This window comes from Sinocyclocheilus grahami, unplaced genomic scaffold, assembly GCF_001515645.1.
Source record: "Sinocyclocheilus grahami isolate Dianchi unplaced genomic scaffold, SAMN03320097.WGS_v1.1 scaffold1886.1, whole genome shotgun sequence".
NCBI lineage: Eukaryota > Metazoa > Chordata > Actinopteri > Cypriniformes > Cyprinidae > Sinocyclocheilus > Sinocyclocheilus grahami.
In genome coordinates, this window is record NW_015507065.1 from 85,718 (window position 1) to 111,678 (window position 25,961).

Sequence of the window (25,961 nt, forward strand, 5' to 3'; positions counted from 1 at the left end):
TATATTTTTTGACACAAAAATATCTCACTCTCTTTATCACACACACACACACACACACACACACACACACACACACACACACACACACACACACAGACTCACAAAGAAATGCATATGTTTCATCTTCAAAAGCAGCGGGCGGCATGCATCTATTCCTTTATATAACCTCCATCAATCATCTCCAAGCGAACTAAAGAAGGTGAAGACCCCTGCTTCCTTATAAATGAAAAAACACTTAACACCTCGGAGCGCACGATGGGTAGAACGACCTTCTTCACAAAGTCTTCTGCGTCTCCATCAGAGTTGTGGTTAGGGTGTTAAAATATGGTGAATGTCAGACCCGGGCGGCAGCGCTCAGCGTGTCTGCAAAGCTCAGGAGGAGGACGCGTCAAGCTATCTGTGAACCTCTCAAAATTCTCAACGGGCCACCTCTCAACGGCCTGTCACTCTAGAGGAACTGGACAGCGTGAGCACTGATAAGTGGCCCAGACTAGCACTGATGCTGTAAAACATGGAATCTGTCAAACATTCTTATTGTGAGCATTGTATGAGCTCCCGAGCCGAGGTTTCGACTTTAGACCCCACCGCTGAGCTCATCACAGATAACATAAATGTTGAAGATCGACAGTTCCAGGTCAGACTGAATATAACTGAAGCCAGCATGGCTCGGACTCTGCAGGGAAATACATAATATACACATGCAGCCTTTATACAGCGTCTACCTCAAACTATCTACAACTATATACATATGTACAATTTGATGAAGACGTTTGTGACCATTAAACAAGCATGTTCTATTAAGTTCACATTAATAGGCTTCTATAGCTTCACTGGGTTACATTTTATTTTAAAGTGTACTTGTTACAGTGTAATTATACATTTAAGTACTGAGTAATATTAATTAACTACATGTACTTACTATATTATTTAGGGTTGGGATTAGGGTTTGTTTTAGGGTTACTTGCATGTTCTCTGTTCTAGTCTGGATGCTGACTGAAATCCATCCTAACAACCCATGCATTGCATGTATATTATTATAATAGTAAGTACATGTAACGTGTAACAAGGACACTTTAAAATAAAGTGTTAGCCTTCACTGTATATTAAAGTGTCCTTCTGATGCACACTTCAGAAGTAGAATGTCATCTGGGTATTTCTTGTCTATGAATACTGCAAATTGGGACAAGTTACTCATTTTAGTAAGAGAGTAGGCATATTGGGATGCGGGGGATGATGATGCTGCAGTGTTTGCACCACAACTTTTAATAGATTTTTAATACCACATATTGGCAATGCAAAAGGTTTGCATGTGGCAATTTGTAGACTTTGATTTCAACGGCTCAACCTTAATCCAGATGGGGACGAGTGACCTTTGAAGAAGGTGGGTTCTTGAGGCTGGGCTGCGGTGTTTGTGCATTAAATATAATGGTACTAACACAGAGACAGGTGGTTTGATGTGCTCTTTGAAGCCCAGCTTCTAGCAGTGAATGAGGAGGAGGGGGAGACCGAGAGAGAGACAGAAAAGGGAGGGGGAGAGTGTGGACAGTTTGCTCTGAAATTCACTGCACCACCGTGCATGCTCCACATCAGACACCTCACACGCTACTAACCAAAAGCACTACCTAACACACACCTGCAGAGAGCTTATAATTATGCAAAATGACCATACTCTCATTTGCATTATGATGAAAAACAAGAATTTGCGACAATTTCCTGAGACTGATGCCAAGGAAAATAGACTTTTACAAATACCCACCACCACACTGCTAGGGTGTCTGGGTGGTTGCTAAATAGCCTAGGTCAAAGAGTTCACCCTCAAACTCTTTATGATGTTCTGGTTTCTTTAGCAGATTCATGACCCTCCTTCAGTGTGAAGGCCTATTTTCACCAGCACGAAATTTGGCCCAAATTTTGCATACAATTTGTCTGTTCAGACCAAAAAAAAAAAAAAACACAAATGGACTGAATGAGGGGAATTTCACTTTCTGACTTCGGTGGCAATTACTGAAAAACATAAATACCCCAATTAACTTGCTACACAAAACGCTACATGACTTCCAGTTTCTAAAACTCACTTTCACAGAAAATATAAAGGAAATAATACAGTATTCACAAATTTTCAAACAGATGTTCAGATTTTTTTTTGTATCTAATATGGTGTTTATCAAACAACAACAAATACAAGTACACAGGCAAGAGAGCTAGTTCCGGATTTCTCCTCTGATATTCACTTTGTCACTTAACAAAATGTGTTTTATAAGTGTGAATTTGATTGGTTGGCCAGCTTTATTTGCAGTGCAATGGAAAAGAGATTAGAGAACACCTCTCCAAAAAAAAAAAAAAAAAACTGCTGGATTGACGATATGTGATTATTTGTGTAGGTCTGAACAGAGGCATTGACAGCCATTCAATCAAATTAAGATATGTATCGCACAAAATTTTTACACCCAAAATTCTGTTGCTACCCAGGCTCACTAAAAATACATGCCTCTGCCTACAATTCTGCAAAACTTGTCCTTGCACAATATTATGTAATGACATAATATTGCACTCCGGTGCAAATCCTGTGAAACAATAGTTTGACAAAACAGCTCATAGCAGGGTTGCATCAGCGAATGTGTTTTTATATCAATTTTGCAACATTAACATTATCAGGTAGGTTTAGGGTTGGGATGGTCTGTGTTATTTTCCAACATGATAGAGCATTATTCTTTTTGCGACACTCCCTGGACATTTGAGTTCTGAACCGCCGCAATACGCATCTGAACCAACGTAATAAAAGCACAGCAATACGTGCCTGTACCAATGTAATAGCCACAGTTGCACATTGAACACGTTTTAGTGCAACTCACTGAACATTTAACTTTGCAACTGCTGCGATACCAGTCAGGTATGTAATAATGTTGTTGCAGAAATGTCGCCACAAGCGCGTATTTCCAGTGAGCCTGTGTTGCTCGTTTTGGTGTGAACAGACCTTCAGTATATTTTTAGTTTTCAATCATTTTCCATTTAAATAAATAATTTATTCCAATAATTAAATACAATAATTAATTAAACAAAATTCAAATTAATCAACAAATTTCCAATGAAGAACAAGTCCAGGTGACCATCATAAGTTCAATCACAACAAATAGCACACCTCTCCTAAACAAGTTGTGTAATTTGAAGTAGCACTCAACTTGCAGGACAAGTTATACGCCAAAGTTTAATGCTACGGTTAGTTTGTTAAAATCACTAGCTTACAACACAACCTATACTTTGAAGCCATACAAATTTCCAGTCTGTTCCCTCAACTGTTGGCACAAAATTAAACAACCAGGCATACATCCAATTTGGCCAATTGTTTATATAACCCATCCTGTGTGATGGTGGGTACTGAACTCTGTTCTAGTCTGGATGCTGACTGAAATCCATCCTAACACCCAAGCAGGTGGAGCTGGCCTGCCCACTGGCACCATGGGAAGAGGGCTGGTGTCTGGAGGAAGGAATGGCTCTTTTGTCCAATTAGGGCACATGGATAAGCAAGCCAAGCAATAGCTATGTGCATCTATTTGTCAGAGGTGGGGAAGACAGCAGACACATGAGACAAGGTAAGTCTTCCTGTGAGCCAAACGCGATATATCACTACTGCCTTGCTCTACATAAAGAATTAGCTCCCTGTGCCTAAATATACACCTACTTAATGTACCAGTACCGTTAAGGCATACCTTAGTGCAAACTGTACAGGTAGGAGGTGTTATAGCTTTGTTTAGTAGCACCTCAGGTTGACTTAATTGCCAATGATGTTCTACAGAATGACAGGCACTGCAATCTGTTTGTGCCAAGCCTGATGACTGAAATAAGGCCAAAAAGCTTGCTAGTTACATTATGTCATATGAGCTCAGTCTATTTCAGAGCTAAAGACAGACATCTAGGCTAAATCCCAAGTCCCACTGTATTCGTCCTATACATAAACCAGATTAGGATTGGTGCATCCCAAATAAAAGCATGGACATAACACTGAAATATTAACTGACTTGCACGCATTCCTACCTTAGAAGTAGATCAATTGGGATTCCGCTAGAGTGAGCAGAAAGAGATGGTAAGACTGGGATGTATTCGCACAGTTGCCTTAATTTTTGCCTAAAGGCTCCTGGCTGACCTAGCTAAGGGTTAAGTGTGTGGTGATGTCGTCTAGAATTGTTTGCCAAGGAAGACTGGCCTAGATTCACAATGATACTATGTAGTCAGAGAGGAGTAGAGGTTGTAAGGTGAACAATGTGTCATGCTCACTATTGCTATCTTTCACAAATATGCAGTGGCAGCTCAATTCTAGTCTGTGTCCGAGTATTGTTGCTTTGACTTGCACGCCTTGTTAGACAAACGGGGCATACTGATATATAGTTGGCTCAAGTGGAATATCATTCCAGCGCTGTTCAAGTGTCAAAACTAATTTGTAGCACTCTTACATTTGATAACTTCAGTGGAGGCTCAACTATTTACCAACCACAGCCTCCCAGTCTAGGCCCAAAACTCATTTGTCACCTTTGCCTGCTTTGTATTCTTGTTTTATTTTAATGTTCCGGCATGCTTCACAAGCCATGTTCCCTATTGTCACTGTTGATGCCTTACCCCTGGGCCATTCAGAGTCAAGGAAAAATAGGCAGGCCATTGATGCAGGGTAATTGGCACCTCATGCAAAAAACATGCCTTGGGCTAGAACACAGACATCTCGGTGGACTACATCTCAATCCAGAGCTGAATCCACGTCCCACTGGGACTGCTATGGCCGTAAATCCAACCTCCAGACCAAGTGGAAAAGCCTCTGGAAGGACATGCTGCTTGACTGTTGGAGCCTACTGGATTTTTCATGGAGAGCCACCACATTTGCACAAGTCAGAAATTGGATTGTCTGAAACAGCCAATTGCAAAGGTAATGCAACCGCTTTGGACTGGAAGTCCAAATCCTCCAGAGGGAAGCTTCCCTACATGTTGGGGGCTAAGAAGTGTGCATTACAAGACCTCTGCCTCCGCTGGTATTGAAGAAAGTGTATCGATTAACACTGCTGTTAATACCCCCGACTGAGTTGCTTCAAACGTGAGGTGCTTCAGTTTCCATTTCGGCCTTAGACACTGCTGTGAAGTACAACAGTTGAATGGCAAACACAAAGCCAATGTATCTGCTTTGTTGCAGCACCTGAACACGAGAGCTGAGAACTGAGAGCAGCACTTGGTCTAAACCAACAAAGGCAAAGTAGGGGTGTACAACTAGACCATAACTCCAGTACTGAACATGTCCCCCACCTATAAAATCTACTGTCAGTTTAGGAGCATAAAGGAACAACAATAACAGGATTTGAGATAGATTCTGGGGTTTAAGCCTTTCGCAGTAACTGGGGAAGAATACTTTCCCTATTCTAATCTCGCCAGATATCCACCCTGAGCCCAGAATATCCCAAGATAAATGCTGAAATTGAACAATGCTCTTGCTGATTGGCAACTTCTCTCGCGTGCATGCTTTTTCCTCCTCCGTTGCTAATCCTCTTACCACAACTTGTCAGCCTCTCTCTCCTCATCTAAATCCATTCGCCTATTTTAAAAACTGTCTTGTGATACCCCATGCTTGCCTCATATGTGTCTCCATGTTGCTGAATACATACAGCACTAGTCCTGCAAGCTAGAAAAACATATACAGGAGCCAAGCCACAATAAATAGATTTTAATTAACACATCATGAAAACATGTCTTTGCGCTGTATTATGGCCTAGGATCGAATTCTATACAACTATTACGTGAGTAAATGAGACTCAATGGAACGAGACATCAAGCTTCAGCAATATAGCTTGCGTTATGTTGCATGCTGGTCAAGTACCACAATACAACACTCATTTGAAGTAAAACTTCACCTTTGACTTCATCTGCCGCGGACCCAGGAGATGAAAGAGTGACAGATCCAGAGTGACAGATCCTGTGCATCGAACTATGAAGTGTTTTTTTATGACACAAAGTCATAGGCACATCATAACATTCCGAGACTGTATGTAATGTACTATATTCTATGTAAATGAATAAATGATCAAATCAACCTTCTGTGATACTATTCGCAATGCTTCTCATGTAGAGGTCAAAGCTTTGCGTGACGTTTGTGTTTAGCAGTTTGTTGAAGTCGAAGTACTTACTATTACTCTGTGTGATAACAGTAATATGGTTATGGAACTGATTACTATTTTACAGTATATACATTATATATTATTTAAAAAAAATGTAGTGATTAAATTATTTAACATTTTAAAACTGGTCAATGGAAAAGTCATGGAATCCTTCAAGACAAATTGAAACGGCACCAGAAATTACACTGAACAGAATGCAAAATCATACTTACAATGTTTACAATGCATTACATTAATAATAATAACATATGTTTACTACTTACTACTGTATAAATAACTATGATTAGCTATGAGATCGTGTTGATAATTAAAACTAATAAAATGTAAAGACATTTAGAAAACACTTGGGTTTATGCTGTTCATGGTCATGTAAATAGATTTCAATATCTGATTTTAAGTACATTTTTGTATGATAAATAATTTAGATTCTATGTTGGGTTGTGAAGCAAAACCAGCTGAGAACCACTGCACTAATTAAAACTATTCTAGCCTCAGATATACCATATACAGCAGAAACAGAAGATAGAAAACACATACAAAGCCACGCAACACCAACTCAATTCACTCTCACTCTTTACAATCTCCCTGACATGCTAAGTATTGAAGTATACGAGACACTCCGCATCCTCCACAGCCATACAAAGACTCAGATGACTCTTTAGACCATGAAAGAAGATAAAAAGATGCAAAAGGGAGGGCTGCATTCAAAGTACAGAGGCAAAAATCCAAGACATGCAATTGTCTTTCGTCACAAAAGTGAATACCTTCATCTTCATCACCGTCGTTATCTGATAAATCCTCGCCCTGTTTTTTGGAATGGTTTCCTGTTAGTAAAGCAGGGAAAATACAGAGAAGCACAGGATAATTCACAATAGTATGAACATCAAGACAAGAAATGGACCAAAAAAAAAAAAAAAAAGCTATACATGTATTTAGCTATACATGTGATTAATATTAAACAGTATTCATTAACTTACATGAAACTGGCCAATAACACAAATCACTTAAATGTATAACATGATTGTTCATGCATACAGAATCAAGTTCACATAATGTGCAACCCAACCTATAAGAGGTTAGAGCTTGCTGACATTTGATTAAATGGCTAAAACATGACAGATCATTTTGTCTACATAACAGCAGAATATTAAAATAAATTGTCAGTTGAGTTTGATCTTCTTATTAAGTCTGTTCTTTATATTACAAATACATACAGATTTGTGTTTCGAACAAAGTAGTACTACAATACAATGAGTGCTGCAGAGCTTCATTAAAATAAATGACATACTTTTCAGAAGGTCAAGCGCTTAACACACTATAGATGACTAAAAAGCATTAACAAGACAAGCTACAATTTGTAATGATAGAGAACACTTCATTATCAGCCTTTCTGTTTTAAAATGTCTGAATATAGATGTGACTGCTGTTCAAAGTGCAATCATTTCAACATTAGCGTACATTAAAATGAATGCTACAGTTCCTCTTCCAGTACAACACAGATGCATCTAATTACATCACATCACCAATGTCATCAACAGCGTTTGTACAGATACAGTTGGAGAATCAGCACATTCTTTGATCAACATGTTTTGTTGCTCCTGGACAGCATTTATGTCAAACTAGCATGGCCCTTACTTTAACCCTAACCCTAAAATCTGTTGGGTCAATTGGGATGCTGTTCCAGGAACTCGCCCTACTTGGCAAAATCATTATCGCCCAGTGATTTATGTCTTAAATCTCTTGGGAAAGGATCAGAATAGTGAGGTCAGTCTTTTAAAGTGTGTTTTATGAAACTCTTAAAAATGCATGGTTTTGCTTTTGTCTTTTAAGAAATGCTGTTTTATTGGAGGCCACTAGGTGTGTTGCACCACACTGTGAGGTTAAGTTGAAGTAAGGCATTATTTGAGAGAGGTGGCAGCTGTGACACCTGAGGTGAGAAAGCTCTGTCACTTCAAATGTCCTTTATAGTGCATCTGGATTTAATGGCATCGTGCTGCAGTTCCCATAAACTCTATTATTTTTCATTGAGAATATTCACAATCCAAACGTTTCTGCATTAATATGGCAGATGTTAAACACATCAGTGAAAATCAGATTTGTAAACACGTCAAATCAAATGCATAATCCTCGGATTTATCAACCATTGATAACATCAATGAATGATGGATTCAATGTATTTGGTGTCGTTTCTTATGCATAGGCAATGCATATTTAAAATGTTTAGGTCAAACGCTGCATTCAATTGATTTCAGTAATTTAGCCCTAGGCGTTTTTAGGAGGATTTAATAATAATACTGGTTCCTTAATGATTCCATAAACAATTTCTGTGTATGTACTTTGAATAATGTTTTGGAATCATATTTTAATGTTTTGTTTATACCTTTACATTATATATATGATCAAGTTCACTAGACTGATTCAAACTGATAACATGAGATTTTTAAATCTTTTTGACCATTTCATTCAATATTTTTATAGTCTATTTACTTTGTTATTGCATTGCATTAACCACCCTTTTACTGCGGTGTTTCATATGTATCAGCATGAAAACACGAATGTTCAAGAACCGTTGACGGAAAATGACTGGTTTAAAACTGAACCGGTTCTGAGTAAGATTCCCAGCCCACTATAGCACTTTATATAATAGAAGCCTCAGAGGACGGCAGTCCATCTGGTCTCCACACACTAGTGTTTTTACAGTGAGCTAATACAGCCTCTGTGACCTATGCGTCAGTGTAAAGAGCTCACTGAATGTAAAGTGCATCCCATTCTGAAGAGCAGGAGAAGAGGGTCAAAGTGACAATGGATTGAGCCCAGATTTACATATCGGAAAGGTCACAATGTGGCAAGGGAACTATTGGCGAAATGTTGACGTCTAACAATCCAAGATGGTATTCACTTTACTGTCTGTCTCAAATCCTCCAGTGGTCTTCTCGCATTCTCTCTCATTCCTCAGCGTTTGCCATAGTATTTTATCTTTCGTTACTTCTGGAAATTAATTTCAATGTAGCGCATAGAGATTTTAGTATCAATTTGAGGTGAAAGATTGACTGAAAACCCATTTTACTTCTGTAATCTGAGGTATGATTCAAATGCAGAGTGGGAACTTATTTTATCAATCGGGAATAGACAGGCTGGTGAAAACAGAACAGACCAGGTCATATGAATTCATTAATATGAATAATACCTGTAGAAAGCCATCCGTTAGCATTCCCATTCATCTCAATGGCAGTTGCTCAGTTGGCCTGTGACTGCAAAACCTGTTTGCTGCCATCTGTGTTCATGACCCCCAAACCTAACCATTCGTCAACAATATAAAACCAGCCTGGTCTCTTTGTTAATATGTAGCCGTTCATATAGAACATTTACAGTTACAACAATATATATATATATATATATATATATATATATATATATATATATATATATATTTATTTATATATATATTTATATAACACAGGCGCAGTCCGATAGGTTTAACTCAATCTGACCTAATGACATCATCACATGGCACAGCTGATTGGTTCTTTCCTGTATCGGTAGCCAATGAGCTCGCTGCTCAGCATTTAAATATATGACTAGTGCTTGCAGTAGTAGTTGCAGCTTGCTTCAGATACCTTCCACCTTCCCCAGCTCCACCTGTATAGATCTGCTATGAGGTGATTTATGTACGCTCTATGGGGGTTATTTCATGTATATTTGCAGCAGCAATATTTCTTACATGCCCACAGCAGCATGTTTTGGATGTATTGGCAGTAGCAAGTCTCGGTACTTGCTCTGCCGCAGCAGCAGCTGCATAGCAGATCTATTCCGCCAAGACCAAATACATTAACATTGTCATGTACATTACCATGCCAATCCCTCCGAGAGTTGTCATGACAGAAATATATATATATATTTTTTTTTTACAGATCCTTGTCAATCTTATAAGCAGTTGCGTATGAATAAATAGAAGCAAATAGACTAACAAAAATAGATGAAAATATGACAGCTTGATAATCATATTTTAATGCAACATTTCAGTCTTGCAAGGCTGCATGATGAAACCATTATTGAATATGATTTGCAAGCTATATCAGTGTGTGGGATTCATCTATAGTTGTTACACCTTAGTTTTCACTTTTTCCATTTTATAGATATATTTTATACCTTTTAATCCTATCCCCAACATTAAACATACCCACCAACAGTATTAACATACATATTATATATATATTATATAGTTAGATTTGAACAGCTAAATTCTAAACATAACCAAGTAATTGCAATAATTTATTCCAAAAATCAGTACCAAAGTAGTCCAAACGACAACATGCAGCAGTATCAGCTATCTTGATAGCGGGAAATGGTTTTTATTTGCTATTATTGCCATAAACTAAGACTAATGAATTGTTTACAATCAAACCAGGAACATGTATTAAGAAAGTAAATAGGGCCAATTTTGACTGGAAGTCGACTTTAAAGGTTAAGGAGACTGTAAAGGACAGCCAAAAATTTACACCAGAGCTTTAGTAGCCCAGAGGACTTTTATATCACAGGCCTTTTGTTTTTATTACAAGTGCTGGATAAATAGAGGAGCGCATTATGAGCTGTCCTTGGCGTTAACTGCTGCGGCAATAACCAAGAGTGACTGCGAAGAGCGCTTATGAAAAAGAAGCGTGGTCGGAAACCGATGATTACATTAGGATGGCTGAAATATTTCATTGAAATCCTCGGATGTTTCTATCGAAGACATACATTCTGTTTACCTTCTGTTTTCGCCGTGCCTCTTAAGATGAAATGAAGCAGCGAAGTATAGATCACGAAAACAGCTACAGCCCGACCTTGGAAGAATAACTGGCCCTTTATAGAAGGACTAACAACAAAGAGCATTTGGAAGACACTGCGCTCTGAACGGGCAGATATACTGGGCCAGTGAGCAGTGTGGGATCCCAACAAAAACTTCCTGGATAAGCTGTGTCTTGCATTTCAAGTCAAACTGAATGAAGTGCCACTGGCAAGACTCCGCTCACGCCAGGCCTATGGGCAACCACACATTTAAAAGAGCTGTTCCATATCAAGCGGAGAGGACATCCGCTTCCCTTGTGCCTTTCTTCCTTAACTTCCGCCCACCCCTTTCTCCATTTATGCCATTGCTGTTTGCCATGCAACTTAGCCTGCAGCTACATACGCACACATTTCAAACCTCGGTAAAGTTGAGCTATCCAAAAGCGATTTCCATGCCATTTTATCGCCTGTCATTGCTCAGTCGGAGCCTAGTTCAGATTCCAACACTTAGCAGTTTCCATCATATTGGTGCTGGAGTGCTGGAATATGACGGCTTGTCCAATTCATTGTGAATTCGTCTTTCTCGTGGGGGACAAAAACCCCTGCTACTCTCTGAATGCTGTGTGAATAGGTTCTCTGGTTTGATCCCACCAAATGCCCTTCTCTCAGACAATTAAACTGCACCAAAGCCAAAATTATAGCGGGGATTCTCTCTTAATAAGTGATTTGTCAGAGCCTGTTTGAAACATGACAGAAACAGCTCCCTGAGAGATTTCAGCATGCCTGCACGTTTCATAGGAAATGTGTAGCCAACATCAGAATATTATTTTAATAGAAGCAAATAATTGATCCTGTAGTTGGGGAATGGTTTTAATGCAATCTTTAAAAACACCCTTTAGGCATTAAATGTTCTATTAACAGCATGATGCATCTCAGGGAATTCTTAAACTGAATATATAAACAGATAAAAACTAGATGCATTGAAGATTGCATTGAAGTATGGCCTACAGAACTCATTAAAAGTGCCTCCTGCTAGAATCACATACAATCATACAAATCTAAAATATTCAGCACTCAGCATGTATGGAATAAAAAAAAAAATAGTTTGGTTCGATATTGGTCTTGCGAAAACGCGTTAGAAAAACCCTATACATTAACATTAGTTACTGCAATAGCTAATATGAACTAAAACTGAACACCTTTAAAGCCATTAATCTTGGTTAATGTTCATTTCTACTTATGCTAATACATTTTAACATTTGAAGTTGTATAAATTAGCATTAGTTAATGCAGGGAGTCTGTGACCCTGGGGAATCTGCGGCGGTCCTTACTGCAGGAGCTCCACCAATTATTGTTTGAGCTCAACCAAACCTAAAGCTCAAGTAAATATGGTCTCTCAATATGTAATGTGCAAATATAAAATCATGTAAATAAAGAATGATAACTTTAATGACCAAGTATATAAATTTATATGGACATGTTATTATAGGCCGGGATTAAAATGAAACATTTTTATCAGAGGTCATGGAAGCTCAAAAAATTCCACTGAAATTTTATATTAAATGGAAATTAATAAAATGCTAAATAATCATAGAAATGACTTGGGAATTTCAATAGTGAATAAAAAAGCTAGATATGCTATATTTAACTTTTTATTAATATTATCAGCATTTTTAAATTCAGTTTCATCTAATTCTACACTAACCAGACATTGGTTTTTTTATAGAGTGCAGTTTTTATAAAATTATTTTTATTTTTTTTATGTTCAGTAGACAAGAGCCTGGATCAGTTGTGGAAATTCATTGGTGAAATGTTTCTGAAATGTGAAATGACTGAATCTGAAGACGACTGAAGACCCTTGTGTTAATTTATCATTAACAAACATGAATTAACATCGAATGTTGTTAATTGTAAGTTAATTGTAATATTTAATTTCCAAATTTACATTGGACATCAAGTTTTGATACAACACAACGCAAAAACGGTTTATTGTACAACACTCAAAATTACAACCAAAAATATGCTTGGTTAAACGTGGAAAGTTATTAGTAAATTAATATTGCAGTTTTCAAGGATGATGGAATGCCATGCAACCTGTTGGAATCTGTCTAAACCGACTAGTTCCTACCAAGTGACGGATGAATTTGTGCCAAAATACCATTTGATGGCTTTGATTGGATGCACAGTCTCCTTTAAGCCTATTTATTTATCCCAATTATTTGTCTATCTGCATTTTATTATTGACAATTAGCAGCACCCCTTCTCCCTCCATCTCAGAACAGCCCTGTGACCCATTTTCATAACACAATAGTTTCCCAAGAGTAGAACCACTGCTTTAAGGTAAATCAGATTTGACCCTGATTACTTACTTAATGTTCCTGGTTATTTTGTGAATAATTAGTGCACATTATTTAAAAAATAAAAAAAAGGCAAGCCCCACAATTTTCCTCATGGAGTGTGCCGCTTCACTTGGAAATACGTGAATAAGATTATGGACGTAAATGTATTTTTAATTAGATTTTTAATTAGTTTATTTATTTTTGCAAATGCAACACAGTTGTATCCAAATGTGTCTCTGAAGATCAAATTAGGTCACAAAAGTACTCCGTGAACCTGCAAACATAATATGACAAAGCAAATAAAAATTACAGTGAAAATGCAATTTCATTATATGTCAATAGTTAACATTTGTGGGATTAGAAATAAGATTTTAAAGCAAATGAGGAATTAAGATTTTGTTATTTAATCTTGCTTTTTATGCATCCTTCAAAAGCTCTTAACCAATCAATCTTCTGGTAATGGATTGAAGTAGGGACTCACTGTAACCTTTCATACAGGTGTGTGTGTGTGTGTGTCACTCAGCCTGAAAGTACCTCTATTCTGTGTCACATTTTTAGGTTTTCTACCTAACATGTCTTGATAAATTTTTCTTTTGTAAATCCCTAGGGCAAATTGGATTGAAACAGCTCGACAGAGTGGATAGACCATCAACAGGCTCTTAGAGCACAAGCATACTGTTGCCTGGCAACCCTTACTGATGATTTTATGTTATGCAAATTTGCCGGAATTTACATAAGATTTCATGCTGCTGCACGTTGAGACTAATAGTTTTTTTTGTTTTTTTTTGGTGTGATCAAAAAGATTGCACTCCAAAAACGAAAACTCTAATTTCAGAGTTGGGAATCGTGCTTTCTAATGCAAATGTTTTATGTTTGCGTTTGCCAAGTTCAAAACTTCAACCGCTGTTATGGTAATATATTATGTGCTATTAAGATAATCAAGGCATAGCCCTTGTGAAAATGCAAACAGTTCATTACAAATATAAATTTCTAGAGGCTTCAGTATTGAAATAGAAACTCTCATTTAATGCAGCCACTCGTTAAACAAAACCAGCATTCAGAAGTGCTTCTTTAATGTTAATTTAAGCTATCAGCAATAATATTTGTAGATTCAGCAAATCTAAGTATATTAAGCATCTAGTAAAGGAAATAAATGCTAGCTGCTCTCGTTCCTGACCCATATACAGACAGCCGGCTCCTCTGGGGAGGGCTCGTTCCCTTAAGACTTTCCCTCACACCACATAGATCATTTAACCGACAGCGCAAACTCACTGCAAATTTGTTCCAAACTGTAGTTTTCCCCTGAACGCAATTGTTAATAGTTCAGCAGCAGCTGCTGCTGTGTAAAGACATTGGTTTTGATGCTTAGCTGTTATTTACTTTTCTCGTAACAAGATCACGGTAGCGTGTTTCGTGGTGCCTGTCTCCATTCTCTGATTTCCAGGGAACACAATGCCATTATTTTCCAGACACCCCTTCTACAAATGTGACAGATACTGCATGTTATTTTGCTACTTTTGTAAGCTTTCGCACCTACGGATAAAACATTTTGTTTAAAATGAAGATGAACACTCTAGTGCACCTCATGAGAGCAACCATGACCAGCTGAAACCTTAGGCAAATATATTACATTTCCTTTTATAAATGTAGTGCAGTTTTGCATTCATTGCTATATATATTTTATATGTATCAACTACACGATCAATGCATATAGTATGTTGTATACCATATATGGAAATTATTGCATTCTGTTTTCTAGTATATTCCCATATATTTTTGTTTTATAAGTGAATACCACTTTCTTTATCTTTGTAACTGTCCAAAGATGTTCTGGGGAAAATTGGATTGTGGAATAAATATATAATAGCTTAATGTATATTTCTAGGGCATTTCTATATGCAGTGCGACACAAACAAAACATTGTGAGTGCACCTCAGATGTTTTTATATTATGTTTTGAACATGTTTTTAATTTCAGAGTAGCATTATTTCATTATAATAATAATGTCGCTATCCAAAAGTATCTCAGTTTAAGTGTACTAAATGCAAGTACTAATGCACAAATTACTGCCAGACAACATTAGTATACTGTCATAATAACACACTTGTGTGTGTGTGTGTGTGTGTGTTTCTTCAGCTGCTTGTTACTCACTAGTTCTGGGTCCCTGTAAGCAAACATTCAGTTCCATTATTAAAGATAAAAAAAAAACATGCATAGACAATATAAACAACGTTTTCTTTAAAAATACAAATTGAGTAGTTAGAGAAGGTTGCTCTTAAGGTTGTCTTAGAGCGTGCTTTAAAGGGGTCATATGACGTTGCTTAAAAAGAACATTATTTTGTGTATTTGGTGTAATGAAATGTGTTTATGTGGTTTAAGGGTCAAAAAACAAATTATTTTCCACATACTGTACATTATTGTTTCTCCTCTATGCCCCGCCTTTCTGAAACACGTCGATTTTTACAAAGCTCGTCATTCTGAAAAGCGAGGTGTGATTGGCCAGCTATCCAGTGTGTTGTGATTGGCCGAATACCTCAAGCGTGTGACGGAAATGTTACGCTCATTACCATATTGTGATGCCGTATCCCGGTGCGACAAGATAAAACCAATAAAACCCATAATAAACTAGGCATTTGTTGCATCCAGTGGGGACATAATTACTGATTATAGTGACTTATACTGTCTTTTTACGCGTTGCGTTGCATCGCGCCGCGTAAACATAAAACCATGTCTGCATTTGTGATCGAAGAAACGACAAACAACAAGTGCTACTCTACACTGCTCAAAACTCGCGTTTGAATCGTCAGTGGCAAATCCTTTATATATGAAAACATACTTACAGGCTGTGAGTCAGCATTATTTGTCAGCATCATAGACTGTATAGGGTCAGCATGCGCGCCGAAGGGGAAACAGGGGAACTGACTTCACCGGAACACCGGCATTGTAGGCTACTCATAACAGTCCTCGTCCTCCGTAAAATGCACTGCACACATCTGAATATTTGGGTTGAAGTGTTCTGGAACAGTGTTGTAAATACATCTTAACCACTGATTTCTAGTTGTGTCCACTTTTAGAAGACCAAACAAAGTAGTTTCGCTTTCACAACGAAACACACAGCGTCTCCACGACATGGCGGCGGCAACAATACTACAGCGAGAATCAAAGTTACGCCTTCTTTCTTTGCGTGAACATTTGGGCGGTGTTATGCAAATCTTCCCACACAGTGACGTAGACATGTGGGGGCGTGTTAGAACGAGGCATTTTAGGAGGGCATGGACGAATCTTAACTTTTATAAAGAATATCTCTTTGGGTTTGAGACTTTAGTCTTTGCAACTTTAGGGATCTTATCTATTCACGAACAGCTTGTAACACTCCAAAGAGAAAGGAAAACTTGAAATCGCATCATATGACCCCTTTAATAAACATCACCGTAATGGGAATGAATCTCCCAAAAAGGCTATCAATAAGGAATGTAATAAAAGCACCAGTGCCAGGCAAGACAGCATCTGTGACATGAAAATTATTTAGACTCAACTTTCAGTTCATAAAAGCAGATAAATATCTTATGATTGAGGTTTCTATGGAAAAGTGACTGCGCTGATGATGTTACACAGACACACTGTTTCAAAGGTGCAGCCACAAAACCCAAACATGATACTGCACAAGTTAACGAGACTAATTTGTCTAAAAATCACTTACAAAGCCTGTATGTGCAAACCTATCCAACTTTCACACAACACACACAATCTGTAAAGTGCTTGTTTACAGAAATAACATCAGAAGTTCATCCATCTAGAGGTAGCAGGTCCCACCACTAAAACAACATCTCAACATTATAGAAGAATGAAGGGTTTTAACATAAATACAGGCTTCACATTTCTGCATTTAAAATGTTAAGTGTACACTTCCACTATGACTTTTAATGTTAATTAATTTCTATATAAGCTATCATGCTATTTCTTATAAAAATAATAATAAAAAAGTTTTTTAAGCAGAGGGGTGAGTCTAAATTATTTTGCTGTTATTGACAGAAAGTCACAGATGCTGCCTTTACAGCTTAAGCTGTTTTAAACTCTTTAATGAAATTCAATAAATTCCAATGAGAATGGATCACCAAATTCAGCTGATGTCATTATTAATACCATTCACTGCGTTAAAGTGTTTACTCAGCCACTGAATAGTATGTTTGCTGGTGGTATTTTTAAGGTTATAATTATTATTGCATAATTATAGCTGATGTCAATTAACCTTTTGCTGTCACAGAAGTATTGTTTTTATCACTATAAAAACTTCCACCTAAATAGATAAATAATGAAGCAAAAATCTATTTCAGTGTAGCATTCAAAGTCTTAATGGAATCCTATTTGGAATTTTCTTACTTTTAGTCTGTATCTTCTTTGAGGTGTTCTTTGCTAGTCTAAACACATTACACTTGTTGTAACTATCATTGTGGCTGTTGCTTTTTAAAACAATGCACTGATTTTGACATTGGTGCTGAGGTTTCTGTAATGACAGACTCCATATTGTAACTGCAGGAGCACTCACGGTCACTTGTGTCATAAGATATTACATGTTCTTCTGACACATATCAAGCTGTATGACATCAGTGACTCATATCTTATGTATGATGCTTTGCGTTATGACTCAGTGACACAACGCTCAATAAACTGGATGAGCTGTCAATTAAAACAGGAGGTCAGCATTGTTTATATATAGGTCATTGTCAGGAAACTGTATCATTGTGTGCTGTGTGTGTCCCAATGACTTACTACAGATATATTTACCAGTAATATGCCATAGTAATTGATTATTTTGGAGACTTAACTCTATAACTCTTAACTCTGTAATGCCAAAATAAATAATAATAAAAAAACACACTAAATATGAGCCAAATTGCTTGTCCATTCATCAACACTGCATATACATTTTGTGTTGTACTTAATACTAATAATAGTAAATTGTGTTTTCATTATCTATGAATCATTTACTATCATATAATATCTAGACATTTTTTCTTTTTGTAATTTTCTGTTTAAATGCTGAATTATCCCCCACCCCCCTGAACTTTCCATTCAACCCTGTTCTGCTATGATACTTGTCCATTTAAAGGGGTCCTATTATGCTTTTTCACTTTTTTAATTTTAGTCAGTGTGTAGTGTGTATGTTTGGGCATTAAAAAGATCTAGAAAGTTACAAATCTCAAAGTCCACTCCAAAGGGAGATATTTCATTTTTTTTTTAAATCCCTTTTCAAGAACTACAATGAACGGCTCATTTGGACTACAGCGTTTGGTTTCCGGGCTTTGTGATATCACAAAGCGGCTCATTAGAATTTCACTACAAATAATTCCTGCCTACAGAAATGTGAATGGTTGGGGGGTGGGGAGGGGCGAGGTCGTGGTTAGAACGCTTGGTTGAGTGAGCGCATGAGACGAGACGATGAAGAAGAAGAGCTGCTGCAGAGTTAGTGCATCAGAGAAAACCAAGAAGAAGAGCTGCTGTGCTGTAGCCTCACATTTTTGGCATGTCTAGAGCAGCGGCTCTCAATTCCAGTCCTCGCGTAGCCCCGCTCTGCACATTTTGTATGTTTCTCTTATTGCTTCATACATTTGTTATATTTGACTGTAAGTGCCCTGCGAAGTGGACATTACCGGATATTCCTCCATGATTCCAGTTTGAAGGGAGCGTATATGTTCCATACAAAGGGCATTTAAGTGTGCGAGACGTGAATTTAAATTGTATTTATTTACAGAGGTATATTATGTCCCACTTCACGCTTCTCTAGTAAGTTTCGTATGTGTGTGAAGACGCTGCAGGCAGCGGCGGAGCGTAAATCTGTAAATGAATATTCCGAAGTGAAGTAAACTTCTCCCCTGCTCAGGGAGTAGGGAGCAATGGACACTGTGTAGGGACCATGTCAATCGGAACACAGTTCATGCACGGAGCTTACTTCTAACGAGATGATGATCTGAATTCAGGTGTGTTAACAAAGAGAGACGTGCAAAACATGCAGAGCGGGGGTACGCGAGGACTGGAATTGAGAACCGTGGTCTAGAACAATTCTTACAAATATAACCCGACGTAGCTGGGCGCCGCGGACAGATGCCGAACGGAGACGCCGGTGTGCCTACACTCATAGAAAATAATATATTTTAATTTTAAAGATGTGGCGCGACGCTGCGCTTCTCGTCCGGCATGCGACCGCCTGAAATGCCTTTCACCTTCATGCCCAAACGTCTTTGTTTGGGCTTCCGAAAGCGGATGATGTCAGGAAACTGTTCTAGTACACCCCCAAAACAAAATCAAGTCTTTGTAAAAGAGCATAATAGGACCCCTTTAAATATAATAGTATAAACTCTCCATGGTCAAAAAAAGTCATATTGTTCAATGGTTTGACATGGTGCAAGCATATTTGTTAGTGATCAATATATATATATTTTAGCCGGTGTAATTTTTAAGTTGTTGAACATAACAGGGTTGAAAACAGGAGGTTGTGTACATACACACTGTATAGCAATTTGAAATAGCACATATTCACACAAAAAAAACCTGTTGAAAAAAAATATACAGATATTTTTAACATTGCTCTGCACACAAGACTCTGTAGTTGACGGTGATATCCCATGGGTACGAGAGAGGACGTACCAGTCGCTCTCTTCTCTGTATATCGCTCCAATGTTGGCTTGTTACATACCTCCTTTTCTACATATTTTCTTGTTGGGTTTTCTGGCACATTCCTTGGATATTCTTTTGACTGTAAAATGAATAGAAGACTACAAAATAACAGAAGGCTCTGGAAGAAACGTTTGAGGAGAACATGCAACATCGTCACTCCCCCTCCCCACAAGAACAACAAAGAGAACCTGTCCAGAGCGCTAGCTGGGGTGCTTTGTCTTTTAGGCAGAAAATATTCCAAAACAGGTGGAATTGATTTGCTGCACCCTGGAACACAGGAAGCCTAGTTTCACATGCACTGCTATATAAAACCCTTTACAAGCACAAAATAAACTCTTCTTCCTCACAACTTCTGCACCGCTGCATCACTCCAGGTTTTGCGTGAGAAATGCATGGCTCTCTTGCACGACGCACCAAACGTGCTTTGACAACAGATGCAGAGAAGTGTGCTACAACCTTGGAAGTTTTTTTGACTTCAGATTAATTTTAGCAACAAAAAGCTTATGCAGCTTTCGATGACACAATTGGATCTGTTCCAAAACATAGCGCACTACCCGGACAGCATTTTAGCGCATGCATCAGAGGTCTGTTGGTTCCAAAAGGTAGGCAGTAACATTATGCTGGCTTTTTGGATATCTCAGATCTCTAAAACGCAGCAATTAATTTATCCTAAAAAGTGAAGGCAATCCCAGAATGCACTGCACTGAGCTCACTGAAAAATGGTGGACTCCAATATCTGTGTCTACTATGCCTTATTCTGCTTATTAGAGTACTACTGTGTCATTAGTTTAACAACTTGCTAATGTTAAACTCAATTGAAATCAATTGTCAAGTCTCCCATGAGCTTAATGTGAGGAGTGTTGTTTGTGTGCTTACGTTGTGTGCTGTATTTCAGTAAGGATAGGGGGTGTAGCAACCATTTTTATGTCATCCTTTTTAATCCACCCCACTTTTTGGGAGATGCTGTAATCATTGTCTTTTAAGAGTTTTGTTTAGCTTGGCTACAAAACTATAATAAAAATGTAGCTAACCAAGCCTCAGGCAACTGGCAGCGATGGGTGCATAAACAGCACTTGGTAATCCTGCTACAGCTAGCACCAATTGAAAACATCTTTTTTGAGAGTTTTATCTTTGAGCTGGGGTGGAATCTGCAAATGCAAATTTTAAGCAATGACAAACAGCATCTTTGCTGCTACATAATGTGACCCAGGCATCGATTTCAGGTACAGTAGTATTTTTCTGTGCATGCGCACACAAACTGATACGGCTCTTTGCATGCCCTCATAATGAACTTTACGCATTCGTAGCATCAAAGTATCCGCTTTCCTTCAAAGTCTTCTAGCCTTCTCAAGCATGTACGCGTCCTTAGATGGCAGATCACTTGGTTTTGGAACAGAGCTTGCGCTTTTGCTTTCAAATCTGTAAGAGTTTGTAAGAAATGCTCTTTGTACTGGGGAGATATTTGCGAATGCAAATGTTGAACTTGATCATCAAATTCGTTTAAAGATCTTAAGTTCCTGGAGACAGGCTTTGAACGTTAACAGAAGAAAGTGGGACAGTAAAGGGTCTTACATGGTTAGGACTGATGCCACAGGCCTCTTGTGTTCCAGAACATTTTTGCAACTCTAAAAAAGGCTCATTCTGGCATCAAGCAAGCTAATCTCGGATCGCTAATCCCCCAGAACAGTCAAGACAGTGAGGAGAGGGAGGTGCACCAAGATCATTACATTAAAACTTCATGTCAGATTAGAATCTGAGCTCTTACATTAAAAAGATTATTTTCTCCTTGATTGCTTTCTTCTAGCTTTCTTTCTTTCTTTCTTTTTGGTTTGCCTTCTTGAACAACACAAAAGAGGAACCCATAACAGTGGCATGGAAGGGAAGAGTTGATGGAAAGACTTCATGGCAGATCAAGTCAAGATGAGGAACGGAAATGGTGTACACAGACACGACATGCGCCAGACAACAACTCATGCTTCAAACACAACACACTGGAAGTGACAGAATGTAATAGCGAGAGGCTATTTTTTCTCCGTTATACCCGACACACTCACCATCCTCCGTTGGAACATAGATGTTTAGATACAAACAATCCTCGTTTTGATCTTGTATGTAAGTGGCAACTATATCCAAGTTAAAGGTGAACCAGATTGGCATCATGATCTCCGGAACGGCGTTGTGAATGTTTTGCGGGCACACCGGTGCGAAATGAGTGGCGTTCTTGATCCCCGACCAAGACAGGGGCGGCTCAGGGGGAAGGAAGCGTTTCTCCCCCATCGGCGGGGCGGCATACGGCACGCCCAGGTACTGGTCCACCGGTCCCAGGATCTCGCTGGGCAGCGGGACCCGCGCGCCCCGTAATTTCCCATACTGCGTGTTCACGGTGGGGTTGTAGCTTTGTCCCCTGATGAGCGTCACGCACCAACAAAAAATCCATATCCACAGAGAAACGTCATGAGCCCTGCCACTACAGCAGTTCTGCTGGTGCAAAAGGAGCCGGTTTTTGCGCACCGCCAACCCCATGGTCCGTAAAAATGCTAGATGCCGACGTACGCCGAGAAACTCCTCCAGCACGTGTCTCCTGCCTTCAGACCCTCAAACTCAGCCGGATTACTCCTGTCATTGAAGAAAAACACATACAAGCGCCGCTCCGTTCCTCTCCGGAAGAATCCTCATTCGCTGTACAGTATTCTCATCAGATCCTCTTTCCTGCAGGAAAAAAAAAGAAGACAGGAACATTTTAAATGGGAAATTGTTTTTTTTTTTCCTTTATGCACATAGAACTGAACACATAAATATGACAGTGCTCTTAATGCATCCAAAGGCCTGCACAACTCATGCAAATAAAAGCTCTACTGCAGGTTGATTTAAACATCCCGACACTCTCCAGAAACTGGGTGGTTCACAAATGGCGGATCATAACTGATAAGATTGTAAAGGATAAACATAAAATGCAACTAACCATTTAATTCTGCATAGTTAGGATAGCAAAATAGTAACTGCACCCCACTGATGTCAAAGCATGTGTGTTCAATTAAACTCGACAGTATTTTGGTTCATCAGTTATTTGGTTAAAATTAGCCGGTAGCTAAATTAGGCAGATGCGATCATGGAAAGTGGCTGCGTCTGAAATCTGAAGGTAACAAGACACATCAATCCAATGATCGTGTCACATCCTATCAACTGAGATACCATCTCAGATATAGATGTGTCCTTCACTGCCTATGATATCCTGTGCTTTTGATTATGTGAGCTAAAAAGTGAAATTGGTGGCTGGTGGTTAGTTTGTGTATAAATTACAATACATTTTCTTTACTAGGGAGAAATTTGCATTTTAGAAATTAAATATTTGCTTAGCTCTCTCTCTTTTGTTGTATTTTATTAAACCGTTATGCTGCCGCAGAAGTCTGTCTGAAATCAGTTTTGTGAGGTACCTTCTTCGTACAAACGCTGCCTCTAAAGTCATTGCCTGATAAGGCAGCGAGGCAACAAGTCAGCTGCCTAAGTTTTCGGACGCAGCCAGACTGTGACATTCTCTCATCTTCAAGTTCCAGAAACAAATCTATGCAAGGTATAGAAAAATAAAACCCAGACTACATTTGTGCCAACCAAATATTTAAACAACAAAGAAAATCTTGAACTAATTACTAGGCAATGGACTTGTTACTGTTAAGCTGATAGTGCTCTTAGTAATATTTATGCATTTAAACGTTTGATTTTTAAGGTCATTTTATTTCTTTTGTACAATAAACTATTTTGGTACCATGTTTATGGCCTAAACCAAAACCAGTTGAGAGCTACTCAATCAGTAAATAAAACTTACTGTATGAGGGTTTCCCATCAAGCCAAAATATCAACATCTCTGTCCAAATTTGACAGAAATGTGTTAAATAAAAGATTTTTCAGGCACAGGTCCCCTGTCCCCATCTCTGGAAAGCTGGTATTTGTAAGTGGCTCGCGGGTGCCTGTGCTAACACTGTAAATGCTAATGATGAGGAGGGTCGTCCCCAGTGGAGAGAAAATCTTCTCTGCTCAGCTACTGATCAATTTTCAATTTTTAAAGCTTAAGACCCTCAGACCTCCATCCCTCGGAGGGCTTGGAATAATAACAAGGAGAAAAGCCGGAGTTTAGTAGCAGATATTGCATTCCAAAATGACTCTGTAAATGATTTATAATGTATCTAGTGGAGCAGTATCCACCAGACGAGAGGCAATATGAATCTTCCTGGAGGTGCACTTATCACTCCACAACTCCTATCCAAACTTGGGCTGATTTGCACAAAGCCTGGCAGGAAGTTCTTCATCCTCCACCTCATCATCCACACACACTTGCTGCTGCCTGTAATCGACTGGTACCTGTGGACGGTACAGCTGATCTCCAGAGAGAAGACGGAGCGGAGGAATTGAAGCGGAGGAATTGTCCGGCCCAATCTTGGCAGACTTTAAACATACTGTTTTCTCAAACTCATGACTTGTCCTGCTCAGTTACTACTCGACTGAGAAGTGATTTTAACAATTGATTTGGGAACTAAACAGAACTGATATTTTTCCCTCCAGCAGACGTGTTTAAAGAAATGTATTCTTGTACACTTAATGTAGATACACTTGGTCAAGATGCACCATGCCATGTTCATCCATGATGATTGGCAATGATAGCAACATTTGATGTCACAGATGTTAAACCTGTTACAATGCATCTTTAAACAATGCATTTGAATATACAGTAAGCATGTTGGAAGTGTAAAACCATTACTTTGAGCAAATAAGAGTTTACATTTCATTTAGTTTCTCAAACAAAACTATTGTATTGTACTGTACTGTCTTGCACTTTTATGATACGTTTAAATTGTTGGAGCCCCCAAACCCCACCAAACATTATAGAACATTATAGAAACTCCTCAAATCATTTTTGAATAGGCAAGCACCATTCAGCTTTTTATGAAAATGTAAAAGCCTAGTTCATAAATAATTCAGCTAAGATGCTGCTATGATGCCAGGTCAATCCCGGTCAACTACCAACCCCTTCTCTCCACATTAAAGTTCCCACTTGTCTAAAACATACAACTTCATTGTCCCTGATGTGGTGAAACCAGGCAGCGTCCAACACCTGAGACTCTGTTTCCAGCTGATATTAAAATGCGATTGTGTTGACCTAATCACAAGTGTTCCGCCAAGACGCATTACTGTTTCCACCCGATATGAACATGCGTTTCAAATGCGTCTCCTGTGAACACTTGTGGTTGGATTTCAATGAGACCCTCCCCTCTTATTTTGTCACACTCCACATCACTTTCATGGGAGCGCATAGGGCTCACATTCAGGGACTCACATACTCACATATTAGTGTCTATACTGTACACAGCAGCATGGTTATGGTTATGTATTTTGTATGTGTAGCTACAAAGTAGCTAACACTTAACAGCCTTGCAAATATTGTGCATTCTCAGCTGCCTGTCCTTTTATTTGCAAGTTGCTTTTCCACTTTGTAATGACAACACACCTTAAAGTCTCATTCCTTCATGCCCTTAGTCACATGGTACCTGAGCCACTGAGATCAATGACAGATAGCGTTCTCCAGGCCGTATTCCAGAAAGTAGAGTTAACTTATCAATATAACTTATATAATATAAGTTATATAAATATAGCTTGTGCGATCATTTTTTTAAAACTTGCAACTTATAACTTTAAACAAATTTGTTATCGCTGTGAACAAGAGATATATTGTTTGGATAACACATTAGTATAGGGACCAATTCTCACTATTAACTAGTTGCTTATTAGCATTATTAGCATTAGCATTTTGGCTTTTTATTAGTACTTATAAAGCACATATTCTGCATGACCATGACATGATTATCTGCACTTCAGTATTGTAGTACATTTTAAAACAGTGTGTAATAATAACGTATTGAGTTTAAATTATAATTTTCATTAAAATTATTAAATGGATGCATTGGGACAATAAAGGCCCCCCCCCCCCCCCCCCCCCCCCCCCCCCCCCCCCCACCCCCTCCCCCCTCTTTCTTTTTTT

The 25,961-nt window shown here is 38.5% G+C and overlaps 1 protein-coding gene across 1 annotated transcript in view; it reads right to left on the reverse strand.

Moving 5' to 3' along the window:
* Positions 1-22,637, reverse strand: part of LOC107573178 (neuroligin-3-like) — a gene marked incomplete at its 3' end in the record, with an annotated part of 74,568 nt that extends 51,931 nt beyond the window's left edge. Inside the window, exons 1-3 of the mRNA XM_016259625.1 lie at positions 21,985-22,637; positions 19,950-20,009; positions 6,914-6,973 (exon numbers count right to left, since the gene is read on the reverse strand). Coding sequence (XP_016115111.1) covers positions 6,914-6,973; positions 19,950-20,009; positions 21,985-22,453 — 589 coding nt within the window. The remainder of the gene's footprint in view (positions 1-6,913; positions 6,974-19,949; positions 20,010-21,984) is intronic.
* Positions 22,638-25,961: the final 3,324 nt, after the last annotated feature.